This window comes from Eurytemora carolleeae, unplaced genomic scaffold, assembly GCF_000591075.1.
Source record: "Eurytemora carolleeae unplaced genomic scaffold, Eaff_2.0 scaffold208, whole genome shotgun sequence".
NCBI classification, from domain to species: Eukaryota; Metazoa; Arthropoda; class Copepoda; order Calanoida; family Temoridae; genus Eurytemora; species Eurytemora carolleeae.
The window spans coordinates 115,134-127,575 of record NW_019396170.1 but is presented as its reverse complement, the minus strand read 5'-3'; the positions used below and the strand labels follow the sequence as shown (position 1 = coordinate 127,575).

Below are 12,442 nucleotides of genomic sequence, written 5' to 3'. Positions count from 1 at the left end.
AGGCCGAGCACTCCTAGTCGCAGCGCTCGGCCCAGAAAGTGTCTTAACTAACCTAACCCGTGGCCGCAGCGCTCGGCCCTCTAGCTCATCCTAGCCGCAGAGCTCGGCCCAGAAAGTATTGTAATATAACTCAATATTTTTCCACTTTAAAACCTTCCACCTTGGCACAATACTGTACGAATAAAAATGTGATGTGCTTAATCCACTGTTTGTTTTCAAAATGGCGACGAAATATTTATCAGCCCGCAGCCGGCCCTGACTCATAAATTTGTCATGCGCACTAACGATATTTATCGGCGTTGAAGAATAAAGGTAGAAATATTCCAGTCTCCACGCAGCGTCCAATGTCTTACAACAAATTAAAAGTTCTACGTAGAGAACATAGAAGATCGATAAAAATTTTCGATTTAAGATGAAAAAAAAACAAAAAAAAGGAAATTTTAGAGTAGCAAAAAATAATTAATAAACTTTTATGTTTAACTTTTTAAGATTTTTTTTGACATTTAAACGAAGACGATAAAGAGGATAAAATAAGTTTTCGCGGCATTTTAGCGCATCTATCTATTTTATTTCGTCCAATTAATGAGAAACAATGATCGTAATAATTCCTCACAAATTTTGCGATTATCAACACGAAATCAGATAATATACAAAGAATTAAATGTTAGAAATTTAATGCTCGTTTTATTTCACTTCACAAAAACAACATGTTCATACAGATTAATTAAAAAAATATTTATCCATTAAAAACAATTCATGCAATGGACGATTATCGGTCGGATTTAGGTGAGTTTTTTTTAATAAACCGATTTTAAACTTTTTCCAATTCTCAAAGTTTTTTTTCCAACATATCATGAATTATAATTTTTAATCAGTAACAACTTTTAAGAGGTATTAAGCAATAATTTGCCTGCACTTTCCCAAGTTGATTTTGTGAATTTAATCATAACATGGGGCCGCAGTACGCGACTCATACAATGTCCTAGCCACGACACTCAGCGTTGCTTGTTTTAGCGCCGGCACTCGGCCTCCTAGTCTGTCCTTGCCGCAGCTATTATAGGCTGTGAAACTAGTCATCCTCTCCTCCATACTCAATCAAATAGGTCAGCTATTTTTCAGTAGGTGGTGTTTACTTTATATTTTCAGTAAGTGGCGTATACTGTATATTTTCAGTTGGTGGTGTATACTGTATATTTTCAGTAAGTGGTGTATACTGTATATTTTCAGTTGGTGGTGTATACTGTATATTTTCAGTAAGTGGTGTATACTGTATATTTTCAGCAGGTGGTGTATACTGTATATTTACAGTTGGTGGTGTATACTGTATATTTTCAGTTGGTGGTGTATACTGTATATTTACAGTAGTGGTGTATACTGTATATTTTCAGTTGGTGGTGTATACTGTATATTATCTTGAAAAATCTTTTATCCCTCTTTTTGAAACTTTCGTACATGTAGACTTCTTTTGGGAGGTTTACGTAAGGAGTTATATTTCTGTTTTTTTTTGCTATGTTGGGATTAAGAACACAACTTCAGGAAGAAGACCAAGTGTGTAGTTGATTTTCTTTGAAAAATTCAGAATATTTTCCTTCGTCTTTATTCAAACAAAAGAAACGACAAATACTTATTCAATAAATGTCGTAGTTTTATAAAAATCATGAAAATCCTTTTTATACGTTTGATGTAAAAAGGTTGAGATGATTCTTACAAAAACAAAAAAACGCTGAACTCTATGTTGAATCTGGATACATTTTAAATGAAAGAAACGTTTGTTAATTTGATAGAATTCATAATTTTTTCTCTTTCCAGATGGAATAGGACCGGACGGAGTAATGGACGTCCTCCGTTTGATAAAAGTTGGATTCGAAAAAGATTTAACAAACGTGGAGCTGCATACATCTTTCTACTCATTCTTATATGCATCTTCATAGTTATCTATTATTGGTTAGTATTACATTCAATTTGTGGCATATTTCGAAATTTCTCAATCATCCAGTTCTGAAATAGTTTGTGGTTTTATTTCATTAAGACATATAAAGTAAGATAAAGTATTGTAAGAAACGTGAAGATAGATAGTAAGTTAATTCTTAAAAAAAAAGATTATAAACTCCTTCAACCTTATCGGTTTATTTATTGCAGAATTTCAAAATATATACATGTTTTGAACAAAAAATATTTACAAAGATTATATTTTTAGGTGGGAACTAGATTCAAGCCTTCGTATAGTTCCAATCGAACAAATTATTAGTAAACCAACCAATATGGTCACATTTAATGAACTAATTCAGGTAATTTTTAAAGATCACTTTGTCTTCCATGCTTCCTCGTTTAGTATGCTTGCTTTTTTTGGGATTGGGGAGAAAGATGAAATAATTTTTTTTTGTATGAAGAACAATTTGGTGTTATTCAAAGTGACATTTCCCCCCCCCTTGAAGTTCAAATGTGGTTTTTAAAAGATTAACAAAAAGTGCAAATCATGATTATTTTTTTTCTCTTCTGGAGAATTAGGGTTGGCATCTATTTTTGCACCAGATTTGTTTAGATGTGATATTAAGAATATTTAAGGACCAAGAGGAACAAAAGAACCATTTACAAACACCAGAACTGGCGTTTTTTTTTAGGAAAATTTCGAGTTTGACATAAAAGGGTCAGATGTCATGGTTTTCCTGCACATGCAGAAAACTGGGGGAACTGCCTTTGGCAAGCATCTAGGTATGCTATTTAAGTTTTAACAAAAAAGATTTTTACGAAGTGAAATTCTATAGATTTTTATTAAATTGGACAATGATAGATCAAGGGTCGTGGATTTCATCATTAGTTACAATCCGAGGCTTAATACAAATTTGTAAATTATGGTTGAACTTTAATCCGCATAGTATTGTGGCTTAGGATCAGGAGGAAGCCAAGTTATTGCGGATTCTATGGATCAGTAATTACAAACTCGAAATTTCGTGGACGCCGTGAATCCGGATCCTTAGCACTGAAAGAATTTTTGAATATGTTTACAGTCCATCTTCATTTTTAACATGTCAACAACATTTATTTCATGAATGAACGAGTCAATATACCAGTTTTTGAATGAAACAATCAATTCAATTAATGAATGATAAAATTAATTAATGAATAAAAAGATCAATAAGGTAATGAAACTATAAATCAATTAATGAATGAAACTATTAATTAATGACTGAAACTATCAATTAATGAATAAACTATAAATTAAAGAATGAAACCATCAATCAATTAGTTTATTAAACAATCAATGTAGAAACCAATTAATAAATTGAATGATTAATGAATGAAACAAAAACTGTTAATGAATGAATCAATCAATGTTTGAAACAATAAATCAATTAAAACAGTTGAATGACTAATACAACCAAATGATCAATTAATCAATTTATCTCTGCAGTTGAGGATCTCGAACTGGAGAGAGAATGTGAGTGCTCCAAAGGATCAATATTGGGGAAAAAGAAGAAGAAGTTAAGATGCAATTGTTTTAGACCTGGGAAAGGTTAGCTCCTTGAAATATTCATATATTGCGTTTTTTTCTGCTAAGAGCTTCGATTTTTGCTAGAAAAATAAATTCATTTGTTATCTATTTGTATTTTTAAGCCTTCACTTAAGCTTTGGGGGCATAAATGTTTTATCAAATCTAAATATTAAAGCTCTATATTATATTTATATGCTTGTTATAGCTGCCTAAATTACTGAACCAAATAGGCTGAGATTGTTTGAGGGAACCCATGGGTATCCCAGAGGTCAAAAAATTAAAAATTTTTTTCATAAACATTTTTTTCAATTTTTTAAAAATTTCATAGGTAACGCCGGGCACTTCAGCTAATATTGTAAAAATATTAATTATTATATTAATTATCTTTTTTATTAATTTATTATTAATTTTATTTTTTATTTTCCTCTGAACAAAATTCCCATGTGTAATGAACATTTACGTATCCTTCAGTTTAATTTAATGTTTAGGTAAGAAGCATTGGTTGTTTTCAAGGTATAGTACAGGATGGAAGTGTGGACTACATCCGGACTGGACCGAGCTTACTTCCTGTGTGGACCACTACCTCCAGGTATAGTAAAGGATGGAAGTGTGAACTACATCCGGACTGGACCGAGCTTACTTCCTGTGTGGATCCCTATCTCCAGGTATAGTAAAGGAAGGAAGTGTGGACTACATCCAGACTGGACCGAGCTTACTTCCTGTGTGGATCCCTATCTCCAGGTATAGTAAAGGATGGAAGTGTGGACCACATCCGGACTGGACCGAGCTTACTTCCTGTATGGGCCACTATCTCAAGGTAAAGTACAGGATGGAAGTGTGGACTACATCCGGATTGGACCGAGCTTACTTCCTGTGTGGACCACTATCTCAAGGTACAGTAGAGGATGGAAAGTTTAAATCATGTTCTGGACTGAGCTATATTTTTTTCGGGCCTCCTTTTAAGAAAGTTAAGTATATTCCAACAAGGGGATGAGTTTTTTTTTCTATAATTTGCATCAAAATGTTTTTTTTGATAATTATAACATTTTAGGGGTTGGAGGGCAATGAAGCTTCAAGAAGATATTTTTACATCACTTTTCTACGTGAACCAACAGCTAGATTTATTAGTGAATTTAAGTAAGTACACTGTCCTTGGGATATTTATAAAGAATAAGTATTTTCCTAAAAAGTTATTACCCCACACCCTCTTGGAATAAAACATTTACTCTTTTAATTAATTATTGCATCTAATGAATTCTTTAAATGGGATTAAAAAAATAAAACTTCTCGCGCCCTTCTCCTACAGACAGTTTTAGCGTTAAAATGTTGGATTTCAAGCCGCCATTTTTCTTCGAAATTGGCTCCTAAAATAAAAAATAAAATAAAACTATTTCAATTTGAACCAGCCATTAACTTGTTTTCATGGGAGTTGTCAAAAAAGAACGGCCAGATTGGTTCAGCCGTTTTGACTAGGGTGCCCCATTTTGCAACAAAATATAGAAATATTGTCTCAGAAATAACTCTCAACCTAATATTGTTCTCTACGGTGTCAGTTTTCACAGGATATTTTTTTTAAGCCTATGGGAAGTGTTTGTACAGATCGCAAAAATGTCTACATAGCTCAAACAAAAATTTCTCGAATTTATCATATCATATATCATTTTCATCGTAATTGGAAAATTTCCATAATTGACTGCGTTAGGTTAAAAAACCTCCAAAAAAAATGTACTTTTCTTTAAAACTAGCATTTTTGACGTATTTTTTGGTCTAACTCATTCAAGTAATCTTTTTAGACAATTACATAGAAAATGATATATGACATGATGAGTTAAAGAAATATTTTTTTTGAGCTATGTAGACTTTTTTTGAGCTATGTAGACTTTTTTGCGATCTGCACGGGCCTTGCACGACCACTTCCCAATGATCTCAAAAAAAACATCCTGTGAAAACTGGCACCATAGAGAACCTGACCATTAGCCTGAGAGTTATTTGTGGAAAGCCGGATTTATAAATTGGGCACGCTAGTTTTGACGTTCATTGGATACAAACCAAAATATAAACAGACTGACAAGCCAAATTTTAGAAAAACTGTTGAAATTAATTAATTAATTGTATTTTGTTAAAACTTTAAGAGGGACAAATTACAAAACAATGATGTTTTTAAACCTCCCTACCCCCCAACTAAAAATAATAATAGTGGAATTCTGGAAAAAATTTACGCCGTTTTCCGCACACATGAATCCTACTATAACGTACTGTAGGCATGTACAGAGAGGTGCTACATGGAAGACTTCAACATATATGTGCGGGGGAATAAGCTGGTACAAGAAACTTCCAAAATGTTACGAGGTAATTATACAGAGAACAAAAAAAGGATTTTAAATATTTTTTTGTTTCTAAATGTGCTTAATATTGCAAACAAAGTTGTAAATTAAAAACTTTGTATAACGAGATATAGAAAAATAAATTTAAGCTTCTGAATTGTTCGTGAGAAATTCTCCAAAATATTCCTTGAAAATTATTTTAGAGAATTCCCAAGAAATTCCACCAAATTGTTCTTAATTTTCTTTAAAATTTCCTTGTACTTCTATTGTATTTCTGGAAAAATATCTGTATATAAAACTGGTTTTATTTAGGGTGAGGATTGGTCCTATGTTGACCTTGAGAGCTTTATATCCTGTAAACATAATTTTGCGGTCAATAGACAGACAAGGATGCTGGCTGATCTAGGTAGGTCTAGAGCTAAGACAAGATAGGTTCAGGGGGGGGGGGGGTGATTTTCTAGTTAATTGCCCCCCTCCCCCCTAAAAAAAAACTGCCCCTTCCATTTATTAATGCAGTAGTATTAGAATTCAAAAGGTTAATTTTCACATGTTATTGTTACGTGAACATTTAATGCTAATTTTGACAATCCTGGCATTCATTGCAGAAAACTTTATAACTTTTGCCATTCAAAATAAACGATTTAAGTAATTTTTGAAATTTTCACTTGATTTGTACGGTTTTTGTAAATTTATTTTAGAACTAGTGAATTGCTACAACAGTTCTAGAATGTCTCCTGAGACCAGGGATAGAATACTTCTCTCCTCTGCTAAAGCAAACCTGGAGAAAATGGCGTACTTTGGTGTTACAGAGGAACAGAGGACATCACAGTATCTGTTCGAGGCTACATTCAACCTCAGGTTCAACACCATATTAGGACAGTTCAATAACACCCATTCGGAGGACGCGGCGGAGAGTTTAACGAAGGAGACATTGAACCGAATACGGAATTTGAATAGTTTAGATCACGAGTTGTATACGTTTGCTCTGCAGTTGATGGAGAAGAGATTTCTTACAATGCAGGGAACAGTTTTATTCATTCTTAAATACATTCTTTCATCATCCATAAATACATTCATTCATCCATTTCAATCATCCTTTCATCCTTAAATACATTCATTCATCCATTTCAATCATCCTTTCATCCTTAAATGCAATACTACATTTATTCCTTTCAGCCGTTCATCCTTCATTCATTTCTCTTTACCTGCACTCAATCATTTATTCATTATTTCCATAATTCATTGTCATTTTTATTAGAAAATGAAGTGAAATATTAATTCGTCAATTCATCTTCATTTCTCATCTTCTTTTGATTTGATATTCTATATTTTCAATTCTTAGTTTCTAAAATGTAAAAAAAAGGAAACTGATGATAAATCTGTTAACTGTGTACAGGGCCTGGATCCAGGATACAGGGAGCATATGATTAGACTGAAAACAGCTCCATCAAATACAGATATAGAACCTGAGGATTACTAAATATTCACCTCTTATATAATCTTGAAGCAATTAAATGAAAACTTATGACAAATTTTGTATTAAATATTAACAATTTTAAATATGGAGATGTATATTTCCCATAGTATCCCCCCTCATTTTCATAAACGCTTGCAAATAAATAAGAAGTGGGGGTTTAACTTATTTTACAATTAGTGAATAAATTAATAAAAATCAGATTTTATAAAATGAGCTTTTTTATTTTTATAAAATTATNTAAAAACAAACTCTTGAATTTTCTCAAAAGAAAATCCACATGCTGTTTTTGAAGTACCAAGGTTATTGTACCGATTCCAAGTAAACCGTTACCCCGCTAACAAAGTAACGAAACGCTCTTTGATCCATCACCCTTTTTCCCCAAAAATGAATAAACCTTGTATTCCAAAATATTAAACAATTTAAAAAAGTGTTAGCAATACTTACAAAAAACATTATATCAATAATATGTACCGTGTGTGTCAAAACAAACAAATAATGCTTCTTATAGTAAAGTTTATTTTCTGAAATCCAATTTTTATGTTAACTATGGAAGACTTTCAGAATTATTTTTTACCCACCGTTCTTATATGTTCATTATATACCTAATTTTATCGAAAATCTCACCATACGACTGTGATAGTTTTTTTTATTGATTTATATTTCCTCTAACTGTACTAAAGCAGCCAAAAAATGGAATTTCGATTCCAGTTTTATGATCCGCATAATTACCAGCCTAAACACAAATAAGATTTTGTTTAAGGGATTGTCAACGATATTATTGTGAATGATCCTTTTTCTAAAGAATACTCTTTTACATAATTCAAAACATAATTATTGAATCTTCATGCATAGTGGTTGACATTTTTATTATACTATTATCATCTAAGAAATATTGTTGTTAACTTCTTTGTTTTCCAAATTTCATTCAGACAAATAGAGGCAGTTTTCTATCGCGCTTGCGCTTGTAAAGCAACAAGTCGAAGGGTTAGTTCTATAGTCCTAAAACATAAATAGAATAAATGCACTTAGATCAGTGGTTTAAAGAAACAACCGCAATCGATAATTTGGCAAAATGTCCGTTAAAATGCGAAATGAAAACAAATAATTTCCATCACAAGTTATATGGCCTTCCAACCCTCTTTGTCTTAATCAAAGTAAAAAATTTTTTAAAATGTTATTTTACTTGACTTAGGACAATCTTTAACAAAAGAATCATTCAAAACTTTGACATCCCTTGAAGTAAGATCAGTTCGTATTTATTTTATTTAGATATTTAAATATGCTTTGGCCTCGTCTTATTGTTAGTAAAATTAACCCTCTGAACTGAATAATTTAACAGATATTTATAGCATAAATCTTACTTCAGAAAAATGAGCGTTTTTGTTACAGTTGGGACTACAGGTTAGAACATATATAGATTTAAAAAACATTTTCGTCTAAAATATTTATCTAATCTTTTTTTGATATTTGTTGCTCTTTTGCTATTTGAACATATTTTACAATTTAACATACATTTATTGCTTATATTTGTCAAAATATTCTGGTTTGTTCAGTTTTATTTAATCAAAGTATGTGTTCAGGTTCTGATAAAATACAAAGATTTTGCTTGTCTGGTGCATGTGTTCTGATAAAATACCAATATTGTTTAGATTTTGTTGGTCTGGTGGAGTGCATGTGTTCTGATAAAATACCAATATTGTTTAGATTTTGTTGGTCTGGTGGAGTGCATGTGTTCTGATAAAATACCAATATTCTTTAGATTTTGTTGGTCTGGTGGAGTCCATGTGTTCTGATGAAATACAAAGAACTTTACAAAGCCAAGGCTACTCCACAATTAATATACAAGCTGGAAGACATCAGGGAACTTACAAGTTTAATTCAATAATTCAATCAATCAACCAAATTACTAACTTAACAAGTTTGGATAAAGATTAGATAGTTTTTGTTTCAATTTATTAGTTTTGTAAGCGTAATTTCAAGTGACCCTTTATTCATAGATGGGAATATTGCTCGATTCACAACAATACCCTTGAAACCTTTATCTGATTAATAGTGTAGAAGTTTAAAAGTGTTCAACTCTAATAATTCCTATATTTTTTTCCTGGAGTAGGAATGCGAAAGCTATTTTTGAAAGAGTCTTCAATTGAAAAAGATCTATTTTCCAAATTATAAGGGTTGATATCTATTTCATACTTGATCCCTGATCAGACAAAGCTTTTAAAGATAAAGTTTTGAATCAGGCTTTAAAACATTTGCATGGAGGGAGAGTAACTTAAACTTAATATTAAATTATGCTCCCTGTCCCTTAAAGTAGACATTTAGGAATAATTATCAATGAAGTGAAACTAAATTTGATTTAAGAAAATAAATTTAGTTCTGGTTCTAGTGCAATGTTGAATCTTGTATCCTTAAAACTACAGCATTTGATTATAAGGCAGGACAAATACTCATATTATATGAAAATTTGATGAAATTGATACAAATAAGAATAAAGTTGTTTTACTGGATTGCAAATTTTTTTGTTATTGTAACTAATTGTATACTCTTGTTTGCCAACTAGGAATTAGACCTGTGGCATGGCTCAAATTTGGTCGTGTGTCCGACGTTAGACTGAAAAGCCTTGAATTACAAGAGATTTTGATGGCATACCCCCCATAGGTCAAAGAGATATTGGACAGTGACACCTTCCTAGCGACTTGAATTAAATCGAATCGAATCGAATCGAATCGAATCGAATCGAATCGAATCGAATTGAATTGAATTGAATTGAATTGGCTAGTTGCTTCCCCTTCTCTTAAATCTTTAAAGATGTTTATTTGACGTTTATCAAAATTGCCACTTTGGTGATGATATTTTTTATATTTGTTTGAATAGTTTTGACAAATTTTTTGAGAGACAAGTTTCCAGTTCATTTTGTTAATTAAATGCAATGTAGATATTTATGAAAAAAAGTATTCTATCTGAGTTTTACCCCTGTGCAAGGACAGTATAGTGCCGGATATGATGAAAGCAGATTTGATAATATCTCATGCTGGGGCTGGTACTTGTTTAGAGGTAGGTAACCTTCTCCTCAGTCCTGACACCTAGGCCTCATCATTGTAAATAGTTTTCTCAAAAATATCGAAGCAATCACTTTTTGGCTTAGATCGTAATTTTTTTTAGAATTTCCACTCTTCTACATTTTATTTTTTGTTTTTTGAAATGCCTTGAAAATATTATAAAATGTCTTCTTAATTAAGATCAAATAAAATTGGTCCAAATTCAAACTACATTAGACTCTCTTCATTTCTAGCTTTTTATATGATATCGAAGAATTAAAAGTTAATTTAATAATTTTTTTCTCAAGTCTAAATAAACAAGGTTTTTTTTCAAAGTAGGAAATACAACTTTTGAATAAAAGTTGTGAGTCAACAAATTATCTAATTTAGGCTCTTGAGCTTAAGAAGGATTTGGTCGCTGTTGTTAATGATTCATTAATGGGGAACCATCAGGTTAAAACATAATTAAATACATATGATTGATTGAGTTTAATTGATCTGAAGCTAGATTTGAATATTATTAGATTATGAAAAAAAAAATTAACAATATTATGTTAATAAGTTAATTAATGAACCAAGTAACTAAGTTGTTAATTATTTGATTAATTTTAGTTTGAATTATTGAATGTTGAAAGACTCACTAATTGATTGATTTATTTAAATATGATCTGATATTATTGATTGATTGAGAGCTTATATAATTTACCATGATTTAAAATGATTTATTGATTAGTTATGACTAATTGATTAATAGATTAATTAAGATTGATTGCATATTTTTTACTGAATGATTGATTGTTAAGGTTGAGTTAGCTGAGAAGCTTGCAAGTGAAGGCTACTGCGACTATGCTACCCTATCTAGTCTAAACTCTGTCCTCAGCAATATCAAGACTAAGAAGAAGATTATATTCCCCAGACAAGATGATTCACTACTTTCAGACTTTCTTAGGCATAGACTAGAGATGGATTAGATAATATAAATAAAACCTAATCAACCCTCATTCCGTGAAAATCAATGCCGAGCCCCATTGATAATAAGAACTGAAATTATTGTACCTGATAGATTGAAAGACGTGATATGTATTAAATGCATGATGATGGGGAGACAGGGAAAATAAACTTATAAACTGAATGTGGATTAAACGGATCAATTATACAGATGAATAGAATAGAGATTGGATTAACAGATGGAATAATTAGATGGATTTTACAGATAAATATTTCAACAGACGGACTATAGATTAACAGAGTGCTTATACAGATGGGTTTTACAGATGGACTATACTGAATAGATGTACTATACATAAGGATTATACAGATGGATTATACATATGAATTATACAGATGGATTTTTAAGATGGAATATACATATGGATTTTACATATGGATTTTACATATGGATTTTACAGATGGATTAAACAGATGGATTATACCGATGGATTATACCGATGGATTACACAGATGGATTACACAGATGGATTACACAGATGGATTACATAGATGGGTTATACAGATAGATTACACAGATGGATTATACAGATGGATTATACAGATGGATTACGCAAATAGATTACACAGATAACACAGATGGAATACACAGATGAATTAAATGGATGATAAAAGATGGGAAATATATGGATGGATTGAATGGATGATATATATGGATGGATCAAGTTATCGTCTTATTGTCACGTTTCAAATAAATTTATTTTAATTTCTGTGGAGTAGATTGTGCGTAATGGTTTGAATCCAATTATATGTTTGATATATCCAATAATATTTCCGATAAAACCCTAATATGACCCAAAACATTGTTTATCATAAATAAATACCCTAAACGAATTAACTTAGCTTGCCTTTGGTAACCTTAAAAGTTTGGGTTAAGGTACGATTTAGTGTTTTTCATGTCAATTTCGTAAAGAAATTTTGCTTTTTGGTAGTCAAGCTTGACTAAATACTTCTGCACAAAATGGCACTTGGTTCCGACCCAAAAATGTTTTCGAAACAAAATATTTCCTTCCAACCATAAAATTGATTTGGGGATTGGGTTAAATTGATCATTCCCTGATATAACTATCTTATTTTTCTTCATTAAACAAAAGGGGGGCAC

General features: G+C 31.4%; 2 protein-coding genes across 9 annotated transcripts; both read left to right on the top strand.

Moving 5' to 3' along the window:
- The first annotated feature begins 562 nt into the window (after positions 1 to 562).
- On the top strand, positions 563 to 7,978 carry LOC111697074 (heparan-sulfate 6-O-sulfotransferase 2). 7 transcript variants are annotated; one of them, XR_002764216.1, is made up of 14 exons: positions 563 to 786; positions 1,061 to 1,103; positions 1,810 to 1,944; positions 2,198 to 2,288; positions 2,622 to 2,712; positions 3,413 to 3,514; positions 3,982 to 4,082; positions 4,545 to 4,630; positions 5,755 to 5,842; positions 6,130 to 6,223; positions 6,516 to 6,838; positions 7,214 to 7,443; positions 7,587 to 7,593; positions 7,723 to 7,978. XR_002764216.1 is itself a non-coding variant. In XM_023466950.1 (12 exons), exons 1-12 carry the CDS (start codon positions 762 to 764, stop codon positions 7,295 to 7,297), a joined length of 1,263 nt encoding a protein of 420 aa, XP_023322718.1. In that variant the 5' UTR covers positions 563 to 761; the 3' UTR covers positions 7,298 to 7,492. The 7 variants fall into 7 exon arrangements, 1 of the variants encoding a protein (XP_023322718.1); XR_002764219.1 differs by lacking the exon at positions 7,587 to 7,593 and having other exon boundaries at positions 7,214 to 7,386; positions 7,848 to 7,978; XR_002764218.1 differs by lacking the exon at positions 7,587 to 7,593 and having other exon boundaries at positions 7,214 to 7,386.
- An 89-nt stretch (positions 7,979 to 8,067) lies between these two features.
- On the top strand, positions 8,068 to 12,050 carry LOC111697076 (UDP-N-acetylglucosamine transferase subunit ALG13 homolog). 2 transcript variants are annotated; one of them, XM_023466956.1, is made up of 6 exons: positions 8,068 to 8,695; positions 9,054 to 9,154; positions 9,681 to 9,728; positions 10,282 to 10,348; positions 10,723 to 10,785; positions 11,136 to 12,050. In XM_023466956.1, the coding sequence occupies exons 2-6, from the start codon at positions 9,087 to 9,089 to the stop codon at positions 11,301 to 11,303; spliced, it is 414 nt and encodes a 137-aa protein (XP_023322724.1). In that variant the 5' UTR covers positions 8,068 to 8,695; positions 9,054 to 9,086; the 3' UTR covers positions 11,304 to 12,050. The 2 variants fall into 2 exon arrangements, with proteins under 2 accessions (XP_023322724.1, XP_023322723.1); XM_023466955.1 differs by having other exon boundaries at positions 10,277 to 10,348.
- The last annotated feature ends 392 nt before the right edge of the window (positions 12,051 to 12,442 follow it).